The 12,707-nt window shown below is 38.5% G+C and overlaps 1 protein-coding gene across 3 annotated transcripts in view; it reads right to left on the bottom strand.

Annotated features, from left to right (window-relative positions):
• Positions 1–12,707, bottom strand: part of PLCB4 (phospholipase C beta 4) — a 226,939-nt gene that overhangs the window by 133,794 nt on the left and 80,438 nt on the right. For 2 of the 3 annotated variants that reach the window (XR_002829038.1, XM_014455104.2), the window contains exon 1: positions 4,790–4,882. Coding sequence is in view for 2 of the 3 variants with exons in the window: in XM_014455104.2 (XP_014310590.1) it covers positions 4,790–4,873 (84 nt within the window). In the remaining variant the exon portion in view is untranslated. Of the gene's footprint in view, positions 1–4,789; positions 4,889–12,707 lie in introns of those variants that run through there. The other variant, XM_023753181.1, reaches the window with a different exon arrangement.

Here is a 12,707-nt window from a genome sequence, read left to right as displayed (position 1 = left end):
TACTCCATCTGGGCAGCTTGCTCAGATGCATTAAAGTGCCATGGGTGAGAAAAAGGGGTGGCCCAAGATGGGATCTATGATGTGGGGACGGTGGGGCCAGTGATGGCCCAGGTGAATCATCTATAAAACATAAAAATCTCTGGTCCAGCTGCCACTAAGAAATGACTGATGGAATTGCAGTTGAAATTTCAGTTCAACTAAGTGAACTGAAAACTGTTTCTTTGGTGGGGGTGGGAGTGGGAGGATAGTATTTACAAATCTGGTTGTACAGTAGCTTGAGATTATTGTCTAGAACTGTGCTGTCCAATTAGATAGCCACCAGGCACAGGGAAGTGTCAATTGAAATTAAACAAAATGAAGAACTCAATGCCTCAGTCCCACTAGCCACATTTCAAGTGCTGAACAGCCACACTGGTAATGGGCAGCACAAATACAGACCACATCCATCACTAAGTTCTTACAGTGATCACTGTTCTCTAGGACAGCAGCATTCTTAAAGATACAGTTCTTTTAAATTTTGCCCTTCAAAGTTATACAAAAGGGAAGGAGGTCTCAGGAATCTGGATGGGAGAATTTGAGGTAAAAAAGGAGCCAAACTGCTCAGCATGACAAGGGACTAGAATTTTCCATCTTTTGTCTTTGGCTTGGAAGGGAGAGTTGTTTTGTTTTTAATATTTGAAAAGTGGCATACGGGAAAGATGAAAAGGGTAAATTGGAAAAGGACTCTGGGAGAGAGATTAAAAAAGAAAAGAAACAGGAACGTACCTCTTGCTGGGGGAGTGGGGCAAAAGACGACAGAAAATAAGACACACTTTGGCAGGGCTGACTAATGATTTTATTCAGCATAATCTCAGACATTTCATCTGAACGTGTCCTGGTGTGTGTTGCTACCACCCAATGTCCTTGTTCCTGGGACACGATGATATAATGGGTTTAGGAAGAGAAACAAACTAGAACTTGGAACACAGAGGTAAAAAGGCACTGAGGATATGACTAATCACCAAGATTGTAAGCACCCAGGAATTCTGGGAAGGACTGGGAAGGCCCTGAGTAGCCAGGAGCGGGGGTCTTCAGCCCTTTACTATGGATATAAAAGGAAAGTCAGGACACCAGTTGAGTTAGAGACATTTGGGTTGCATGTGCTTAGAAAGTACTGCTGTTTCTGTTCTCTGCAATAGAAAAATCTCTATGTAAAAGATTTTATAACAGGCATCGCTTAGAAACAAAATGTATTTGCATTTAAGTAACTTCCAAGTCAAGCAATGTGAGATTAAAAAAAATTTAGAAGTGGCATGGGAATACAATTAGAGGCTATAATGCAAGCTATATTCTGCAGTTTCCAAAATTTTGGGCTACTTCAAAAAAATACCCCAGTAACGCAGAAATAATAAAATAATACTTAAATACAGTTGCACTGATCACATTTATTCATTTATTGACTAGATAATATATAATTTTAAAACCATGGGTAGTATCTTTTTTCTGACCTAGTGAGCGCTCACCCACCTCTCTGCCCTCTTTAAGCTAATCAGTGGAACATCATTTCATATTTATCTGATCCTTCAGGCCATCGTGAGAGTTGTCATACGATGCTGAACCCACTTATGTCCCTTCACATAAGTGGTCCTTTTGCTATAACACTTTAAGAAGCTGAGGTTGTGTTTTCTCTAATTCTTGTTCCTCCCATTTGCTGTCAGCTGTCATTTGTCACTGCTATCCATGTAAAACTTGTAAAAACAAACCTTCAATGCTTATATATGAGGCCTTGAATATTTTAATGGCCATGGCTCCAAAAAACTGAATCTTATAGGACTTGGAAATAAAAAAATAAATGGCTGTAGTCCACTTGAAATACTACTTGGCTTTCTGGTTTCATATCCTATATAATAAAAGGCTAATATGCAAATTTACTTAATAGTGGAACGACCAGTTGCTATGATGCGCTCTGACCACCGGAGGGCATACACTCAATGTAGGAGCTGCCCCCTGGTGGTCAGTGCACTCCCACAGGGGAAGTGCCGCTCAGCCAGAAGCCCTGAGCCAGCCTCTCCCACCTCCGCAGCAGTGCTAAGGATGTCTGACTGCCATCTTAAGCCGTCAGTTGGACATCCCCCGAGGCTCCTGGACTGTGAAGGGGTGCAGGTCAGGCTGAGGGAACCCCACTGACCCCCGAGTGCACAAATTTCGTGCACTGGGCCTCCAGTGTTGTTATAAAGGGACATATTTACTTTATGAAGTTTACATTTTTTGTTTAAAATCCTAGTAAAATAGCACTTAAGAAAGTTGAAAGCTTAGCTAGATGTATTTAATACTTATTCATGATTTTTTTGCTCTAGCTTTACCTCATTTTCAGAGGAACCTGGAAAAAAAGCAAATGCCTTTTGAAGAGCAAATAATCAGTATTTTCCAAATGTGAGCGAGTTGTGAAGGATTAATAATCAAAGAAAATCATCACAAGAAATTAAAAAAAAAATGATTCCATGATGACAAACTTACAGTTCATCAAATCACATTTTGCTTTACCAAAAGAGCACATTTTCCTCTAATATGTTTCTGCTTATCTGATAGCAGTAGAGATGCTCAAGCAGTGATTGTATTTTCACTCTAAAATGACCTGCACTGAGTAACTGGAAGTCACGTAGTATTTTTTAGTTATCCTATAGTTTTCCAGAGCCTAGGAAACTGCCTTAGAAACCGCAAATCTTTGGAGACACTCTAGCAGATTCAGGGAGAGATGTCTCTCACCAGCTCATAATGAAGGGCAATGGACATCATCTTGGTGACACTGGTCCCCAGTGCACACCTGGCTTTCCTGGGAGAAAGATTTACAGATGCATCTAAGCTAGTCGTTGGCCCTCTTTGCCAAGTTGTGTAAAGTGGATAAAAGCAGTCAACTGCAATAAGCTTACTTTGTATTAGATTTGAACACTAGTTGATACTAATAATTTTTTACTTCAAAAATAAAAGTGTCAGTCAGATGGTTTACCTTAATATTTTGAATCTGTTGAGGTACAGATCCCCACCCGGTCTCAAGGATTACCAAGTCCTCTCACCATTTCAATTATCAAGAAAAATGAACAAGTAAACCAGACTGAGTTGGAATCAATTGTATCTAAAATCCCTTTGAATAGTAGACATCTACAGTGAATTTAGCAGTTGTAGGCATTCTGCTAGTCCCGGGAGAGAGATAAGTAAAACATGGACTTTGACCTCAAGAAAATCAGAATATGGTAGGAGAGACAAAATCATTAAACACAAATGCAGTATTACATGTGCAAGGGGAGGTTAGTAGTAGCACAAAGGAGTTATCCATTCTGATTGAATGTGTCAAGGAAGATATTAAAGAGATGGAGAATTCTCATCTGGGTTCTGAAGGATAAGTAGGAGTTCATTAGTAAAACAAAAAGGAAAAAGTTTATTTCAGAAAGAGAGAGCAGCAAATACAAACCATGTAATAGAATAGTTTATTGGGAGAATTGTAAGTGTATTTTTATGGCTAAAGCAGAGAGTGTGTGTAGGAAATTGGTAGGAAATGAAGCTGTATGGAAAGCCTTATATTTCATTCTGACCAGTTTCCTTTATCCTACAATAGAGTTTCATGATAGATATTTTCAAAAGGTTATTCTATAATCACAACTATGAAAAGGGGGAGGGGGGGAGAGTAAAGGAAAAATTCCAAAGAATTAACGATGGTTATATCCACGTGGTGTAATACTATTTTCTGTTTCTTCCTATACTAGTAGAAGAATGTAATTAGCTGTCCTTTCTGAGAAACAGTAAAGTTTCAGTTATACAAAGAGCTGTCACTCAACATTTTAATTCAATACAAGGAATAGTCCATCCTTTGCCTTCTCAATTGTGTTTACTTACAAAGCAACTGTGGTATAAATATAGAGAGTATTATGAAACACATTTTGGAAAAACCAAGTCAATAAGTACTGAGTCACATCAGCCCACAGACTTTAAGCAAAGGCCTGACAATCTGAACCTCTGGGAGGGCCACCACCTAACTTTCAATTGATTTTGAAAGGAACCAACTCTGACTATAAATAAAGTCTTCAGACGTTTTCCATTTCACTTGACCTTAAAGGCAACACAGTTTCACCACATGCCCTTCTCCAATTCACCTCAGATTCAAGTACAATCTAAGAAAAACAAGGCATTTATAAGGCCAATGAGGCTTCAACTACCTCCTCAACCTTCTGAACAGATGGGTGGTCCCAAGACCCTGCTCCATAAAAAGCCTGCAGCCACTCGCCACCTTGCAGGAACAGTAAGTGGCAGAAGCAGAGGCAGGCAAGGCTTCGGTCCAACTGTTCTACGTAAATGAAACCAGCAGAACAAATGACGAGCACAAAGTCCAATCACTATTACATTTATAACAAATAGAACGTTTTATGTGGAAAGCCTGCCAAAAGCACTTCCTTATGCAAAGACTGTTACTACATGAAAGCCATCTGTAAATCGAAGATAATAATAGCAACAACCTTATAAGGTTGTTGTGAGGAATTAAACAATATACATAAATGTTTTAGAAGGCTGTCTGGCACACAGTGAGTTCTCAATAATTTATAGCATCATTATCATCACACCTGGCACATGGCAAGTGCTCAATAAATACAGTATCATTATCATTATTATATCTCATAACTTGCCTCTTTCCAACTATTCCAACTTATAAATCTCAAAGATGCTCTTACTTTGTCAGAGACTATTTACTCAATACTGTAATTAAAATGAGATAATTATAAGAATGATTTGGTAGGAAAGATTAATAACCCCTCTTTACCTCTTCATATCTGTCAAAAATTGCTCCTTCTTGCATAAAGGAAGGAACTTCCTTCTGCCAGTTAAATTCATAAGGTTTGGCCATGATTATATTCAAGACCTAAAAATAAAAAAAGAATATCTCATTAGTATACAAATTGAAAAACAAGTGAAGATCAAAGGTTAATCACTTTATATTTGTATGTTTGCAAAGCTTTCCTTCATACATGTGGAATAAGCCCATAAATTGTCTTTGTTCTTTCTTCTTCCCTACATCTGACCCAATTTCTCTTCTCTTTGTCTCTAAACCTGGATAAATAATATCATTAAGAAATACCAGAGTTGCCTGGCCAGCATGGCTCAGCGGTTGAGCGTAGAACTATGAACCAGGAGGTCACGGTTCGATTCCCAGTCAGGGCACATGTCCAGGTTTCTGGCTCGATCCCCAGTGGGAGGCATACAGGAGGCAGCATGATTGATGGTTCCCTCTCATCATTGATGTTTCTCTCTCTCTCTCTCCTTCTCTCTTCCTCTCTGAAATCAATAAAAATACATTTTTTTAAAAAGGAAGAAAGAAATACCGGAGGTAACCATTTGGGAAGCTTCCCCTCTCTCTTCAGATCCTATAAAATAATAAGGTCACATTATCAGATGGCACCAGATAAGAGAAAAGAACCACACACCTGAACCTATATGTAGGACAGGGCTGCTGCAAAGCCTACACTAGACCCTGAAGGTGCCTGCATGGGCAGGAGGAGTCCACAGGATGATGGAGCACAGAATCAGGTGGGAGTGGCTGGAATTTTCTGTTGCCCTTGGTAAAGCCTCTCTCACTTCTTCCTCACTTGGGCCACTCAGGGACCAATAGAATGTCTGCTTTCTAGAAAAGATTGACATGACTTTGAAAGAGAGCCCAGGCATGGTTCAGGGTGGCTGCCTGCACCTAGAAAAGCTGGGCATTCCTTTTATCCACCTTTCTGAGCACCATGCACTGTGGTGTACATTCAATAGCTGCAAGCAGGACATTTTAAATATAAAGGTGAGCACCCACCAAGAAGCGTCAAATACTTAAGCAATGCCAAAGACACAGGGCATACACACCAAACACAGTTAGCGGAAGAACTTACCCAAGGAAACAGAGTTAACAGGACAAATAGCTTTGGCTTAAGTATGGTTGATATCCTCTGAGGGAGGAGAGAGTACATTCTGTTCCCAAAACATAATTAACTATAACTTTTAGAAATTAAAAAAAAAGATGGTTGAGTTCAAACTTTTAATAGAGTTATAAAGAATTTTTTAAATTTAAAGAATTTTTAACGTAAAACTTTTGAAAGAATTATAAAGAATTTTTAAAATATGAATTATAAAGAGAATGAAGTTGAGTCAAAGAATTCTCAAGAAATGCAACACAAAAAGAAATAGGAAGCATGGCTGAAAAATGTAGAGAAATGGAAAATGGAAACAGAAGGTTTAACGACCATATATTTTTATATCTGTATCTCTATCTCTATCTATTCTTTCCTCTTTGTACCCCAGCTACCCCATACACATATAACAATCCCAAAATCCAATCATGATTAGGTCATAAAGGAAATGTCAGTATTTTTCAAAAGGCAGAAATTACAATCACCATACTTATTGACCCAAATTAGGCAAACTTATAAATTAATGACAGTAAGTGCATAAAGTATGTACATATAGATAAAAACATAAACTTATACACATACTTCTAAATAATTCTTAAATTCAGCAGACTAATTCAATACTAATTAGCAGACTAATTATTAAATTCAAAGCAACAATTACTTAGTATAAACTTCCTAGAAACAAATGATGGGAACATTGTACATCAAAACCTAGATATGTAGCATGCAACCAAAACATAGTAAAAGAATGATCAGTACAAATGAATTGTTTTCAGAATTATTTTTATATTAAAAAAATTGGCAAGTATTGGGAGAAAGTGAGATAGAGAGAGATGGGGGCAGAAGGATGATAATGAGGAAGCATACATACAATATTCACAGTGAAATGTGGGATGGAGTTACAAAGAGGAAAAGGTGAAAACAGTATGAGAATACTATGCATAACTTTAATCAAAATATTTGAAAACCTAAATAATGTGGAAGGTTTACAAAATTTAAAGAAAAAAAATGGCTCAGAAAATGAGCAGAATACTTAAACAGACCACAGACCTAGGAATCAATTGAAAAAAAATAATAAAATATTAGGCCCATACATCTTACAGGCAAGTTTTATCAAATGTTCAAGGAAAAGGTAAATCCTGTGTACCTACACTTTTTCCAGGACATAAAAACAAGTAAAGCTAGTACCCCCCTCATTCCACAAGCCCCATAATCAGATCCCAACAACGACGCCCCAAGGGGGTTCATAAGAAACACACCAACCCTAGAGTTCATTATCACCTACAGAGAAAAAAATTCTAGCGAAAACATGAACAAATCTATTCCAGAGAGTTGTCAAAAGAATAATGTGAAATGCTTCAACACTGAAAAGAAATCGATGTGATTCACTTCCTAAAGAGCTTAAGGAGAAAAATCTAGTGTATACATATCCTGGCACACACTACAAGGTAAGGTACACCTGAATGTGAAAGGTCTCTAACACATACCATTAAGTGAGAACAGGAAGCCACAGAATGATATGAAACATGAACAGTGTGATACCATTTACTTAAAAACACAGCTATAGAATGCTACGAACAGTTTAATACCAATTATGTAAACACAAATACACAAGACAAACGTTTATATTTCTCCAGGTATATACATATACATATAAGTAAATTATTTATAAGTTTGGAAAGAACCTTCCCAATTTATGACCTGCTTAATTTGGGGGAGGAAATAAGGATTGGGGCTGGAAATCAAGGCGTATTTACTGATATCTTCTGTGCTGAAGATTTTTATTATGGGAATATATTCTTGCATTATATGTGCTTATGTACATAAAAACGCAAATTTCAAAAAGGAAAAAAAAGTTGAAGTCATATAGATAGGTGGATGCAAACAATGTAAAGCAGATGAAGAATATATTAGGTCATGTTTCATGGAAGCTTTCTCACAATAGCCACCATTGCTGTTTGAGAAGGAATTTCTCCATTACTCATTACTAACCAGGCTGAAAACTGGTGAAAGCATAAAAGACAGTCTAACCAGGCCAGCTAAGATGGTAAGCAGCTCTCCATTAATCAGCACCGAAGCCTTCCAGGTACAGCCAAGAAGATGGGCCAGAATGCAGAGAGTGGGAGAAGGGGCCGGTGCTTTTCCCCAGTCCATCATGTGAGATTGATCCGTCTTTCTCTCTCCCATAATGACTATAACTGGGTCTCTCTTCCTGTCTTTCTGTCCCTCTGTTCCTCTCAGTTTGTGTCCTTCACTTCATTTCTCAGTGTCTGTCTAAGAATCTCTCTCTCTCTCTCTCTCTCTCTCTCTCTCTCTCTCTCTCCACCCAAGGCAACTTAGAAGCAAAGTTTTAATGTAAAGATGTGCATTTGTGACTTCTATGGCATAAAACAGATCTACAGATAAAAACAGAACTGCAAGACTCTCTCCGGCTGTCATGGATGTGTTGTTCAGAATTAACCAACTGTAGGCATCCAAGTGTGAACAGATGAAAAAAGACAGATGATAGAAACAATGTGGTGGCCTCCCTGGTTGACCAGACTGTGGAGAAGAGTGGGCGAAACACCTCTCTTCTGCAGACCTTTGTGTGTTCTCACTCCTGCCAACTGTGCCTTTCAATATTTCTGTTTGGTTTTATGTTAAAGGGAATAGCAAGCAACAAGACACTTCTGATATAAAAAAAAAGGTCAGATCAAAAATGAAAAGGAAGAGAAAACTTATATTGACTTGCACCATCTTTCACTGGTATAACTCTGGGTTCCCCAGGATCCTTTCAGTGAAAGAACACATCAATCCTCAGTGTGTGATGTTTCTCAGACTTCACTACTATCCTTATTACTAATATAATCATCTCTACCTTGAGTACCAATTTCATTATAATGGTCTCATTATGTGAAGGATTTGGTGGGGGCTAACAAGGAAAGGAGATACTTTTTACCTTAATCTCTAAAGGCACCTGCACTGGAGGCAGGTGCTCTTTTTATGGCTTACCTTCTCAGAGCTTCTGGGGCTCTGAACAGGTATGAGGCATTTTTGCAAAATGACATTGGAGTATCCTGCATTTTTCCAGCTACAAAATGGGAGCTGTTCCTTAAAGTGTCTCTGAAATACTTCTTAGGACCTGTCCTCAGGGGCAGCAGTTGGGTTATTTGATATAGATGGTACAACTATGACTGAACAGACTAGAAAAGGCTGACCCAGCCAACTGTGTTTAGCAGCAGTTTGAGCCAGGTAATTGATTTTTAAATGGGAACAAATGAAGGTACATGTTGTAGTCCAACGGATTCCAGAGAAAGTTAAAGGGACAGTTACTTCTTTAAAAAGGCATAAAGGAGGGACTGGTCACTCTATAAATACATCATTTTGCAATTATCTCAAAGCCCCACCCACAGCTAACTAATACAAAAGCGCTATTACTGTGCTAGGCCAAAGGTTCCTCTTCCCAAATTCTCTGGCTTGCCTTCTAAGGCCTCACTTACAAGATACTTCAAGGTTCAATTGCCTCCTCCACCTCCTAGAAGAACACCACCTCCCCATATACAGAACACAAGAAAGGGCCCTCCTTCTTCAGGAACACGGGAAGTAAAGGAGGATTTACACAAAGAAGGGACGTGTAACTAGGTGCCCTGTACAGAGCAAACACCTCGAACAGCTACTGGAAGCAGGCCAGTGCACTTTTCAATAGTCTTATTGTTTTTAAATTCTTATGCAACTGGAACGGATTAGCTATGGCACTGGCTGCAGAGGAAAATCCCTGGACTGTGGAGCTTGGCAAGGAGGGGGCCATACAGGAGGGGGGTCCTAGGAGGTCTTGTTTTACAGCATTGGCAAAACCCTCCTTCTAAAGAAGACGACAAGAAACTGAAGCAGTTAGTAGGAGGACAACAAGGGAGCTCAGGTAGGCTGTTGGGAACCAAATATGCACATCATCCATAAAAAAGGCCTTCCTTGCATCCGTTCAGTTGGCATGAACCAAGGAAGAGCAGCTCTCTGTCTGTTGGCCTACTGTGCCATGCACCTTTAAGTCTTCTGGGTAGTCGCTAAGATTTACCACACCACCTATCCCAGATATGCTGGTTCAGTTATGGAGTCAACTCTGCCTTCCTAGGCCAGCTGGATCAATCTTTGGGAAAGAATGTTGTGTTTCTGGACATGTGTCTCATGTTTTGGTAGAGAACTGACAGAGGGAAGTCCATGAAGTCAGGTATATTTAAGATCCTGAGTAAGATAGATTGAATGATGGCCCCCAAAAGATACCCATATCCGGATCTCTGAGTATTACTTAATATGGCAAAAAAGAAATTTGGAGATGTGATTAATGGCTATCATCAACAAATCAACAAATGACAAGTGCAGGTGGGGATGCAGAGAAAAAGGAACGCTCGTACACTGCTGGTGGGAATGCAGGCTGGTGCAGGCACTATGGAGAACAGTATGGAGTTTCCTCAAAAAACTAAAAATGGAACTCCCATTTGACCCACTTCTAGCAATATATCCCAAGAAGCTAGAAACACCAATCAGAAAGGATATATACACCCCTATATTCATAGCAGCACAATTTACAATAGCTAAGATTTAGAAACAGCCTAAGTGCGCATCAGCAGATGAGTCAATTAAAATACTGTGATACATTTACACAATGGAATACTAGGCTGCTGTAAAAAGGAACTCCTACCATTTGAAACAGCATGGATGGACCTGGAGAGCATTATGCTAAGCGAAATAAGTCAGTTGGAGAAAGATAAATATCACATGATCTCACTCATTTGTGGAATATAATGAACGACATAAACTGATGAACAAAAACAGATCCAGAGACAGAGAAGCATCGATCAGACCATCAAACCTCAGAGGGAAGGCAGGGGAGGATGGGAGTACGAGGGAGAGATCAACCAAAGGACTTGTATGCATGTGTATAAGCATAACCAATGGACACAGACACCAGGGGGGTGAGGGCATGAGCGGGGGTGGGGGGTAGATGGGGGGATAAGGACACATATGCAATACCTTAATCAATAAAGAAAATTTAAAAAAAGAGTTTTGAGATGCAGAGGTTATCTTGGATCATCCTCGTGGGCCCTAAATGCAATCTCATGTGTCCTTTAAAAAGGGAGACGGAGGGTGATTTGACACAGACATAAGTGGAATAAGCAATGTGACCACGAAGGAAAGATTGGAGTGATGCGGCCACCAGAAGCTGGAAGAGGCAAAGACTGGATTCTTCCATCCAGCATGGAGGGAGCATGGACCTGCAGACACCTTGATTTCAGAGTTTTGGTCTCTAGAACTGGGAGCAAATACATTTCTGTTGTTTTCAGCTACTACTTTGTGGCATTTTTTTTAAAGCTGCCCAAGGAAATGAAGACATTGGGCCTACTGAAGCTGGACATCTTCCTAAAAGACCCAGCAAGTTACAAGATCAATCTGAAAAGGTGCAGGCACAGCATTGAAGGGATGGCCATCCAACATACATTTTTTTTCAATTGAATCAAAGAAAGACAGAGTATTACCTAATTTTCTTTAGGTACAGAATAGAATGTCATCTAGAAATGAATTCTGATAACTCCTGTCCTATTCCAAAGAGTAAAGATATTTCTACAGTATATCATCCCCCAGGATCCAGATGTCTTTTAACGGTTTTGTCCCTCAGCAATGAATACAAACTTTAAATAAACTTTGCAGCTTCCCCAAGCCAACAAAGGCATTCTCCACTTTCTGTTTCTATTTGTGAAGAAATGAGTTTGTTTACAAAAGCATTTGCTTCCACTTGATAACATATAACATTCAAGTAATAGATTTATACATTTTCTTAAGAGTATCTTTTATCTTTTACTTTCAACCTCATGACAAAAACAGTTGCATAAAGAATTAATCCCTTCCCTATCCAACCATACAAATCCCGTTAAACCAAATAACCCAGGACCTCGAATGACCCCACGATGAGAACAACCAAGGTTGTTTTTGAGAACAGTGTTGAGATAAAAATTTCCACTGACGAAAAGTCAATTAGTTGACTCTATCAAGCAGATTTCAATGTCTTGCTCTTCAATCTTTAAATAAGATATCCTTATATTTCTAAAAAAACAGATGGACAGCTAGATCAGATCATCCAGAGCTTTTAAATAAATGGCTTTACTTCAAGCAAAAATCTAATTTGACACTGATCTATTGCACCATTAATGACAGTTTTTCCCATTTGCTAAAAATACCTCCATTTTCATCAAGCTATTAAATAACCTTTTCAAAAAATATATAAAAGGTTCAAGATGAAGAAAATGATAATAGGCAATGCTACTGAGGGTGGGGCAAGGGCATTTTTGTATAGTTTGGTAGAAAATAATTTTTCAATACTTTCCCATAGCCTTGAAATGTTCACACTTTTTGATCTAGTTATTTCTACTGGTAGGATTTATCCTAAATAAATGCATAGAAAATCTATGTAGTACAAAGATACTCACTGTTATGCTATCTATAGCAGAAAAATTATTGTCCTAATATAAGCATCACTAAGCAATTGATTAAATATGCTATAGTATTTAAATATTCTGTGCCCATTAAAAATAATGCTTTCAATGAATAGTTATTTGTTGAACAACAGAAAATTTAAAAGTGTTTTTAAAAATATTCACAACTCTTGTGAAGCAAATGCTCTGAACATATTATTAAGCAAGTAAAAAATTATATGCAAGAATGATCCAAATTTTTCTGTTATATACACATTTCTTATACACATATGTATGCACACATACACACATACATTTTTTAACAGGGGGAAAAGACTAGCAAAACATATAC

This window comes from Myotis lucifugus, unplaced genomic scaffold (assembly GCF_000147115.1).
Source record: "Myotis lucifugus unplaced genomic scaffold, Myoluc2.0 scaffold_42, whole genome shotgun sequence".
Lineage (NCBI taxonomy): Eukaryota > Metazoa > Chordata > Mammalia > Chiroptera > Vespertilionidae > Myotis > Myotis lucifugus.
Note: the sequence above shows the minus strand (reverse complement) of the source record. Positions and strands in the feature narration are given on the sequence as shown.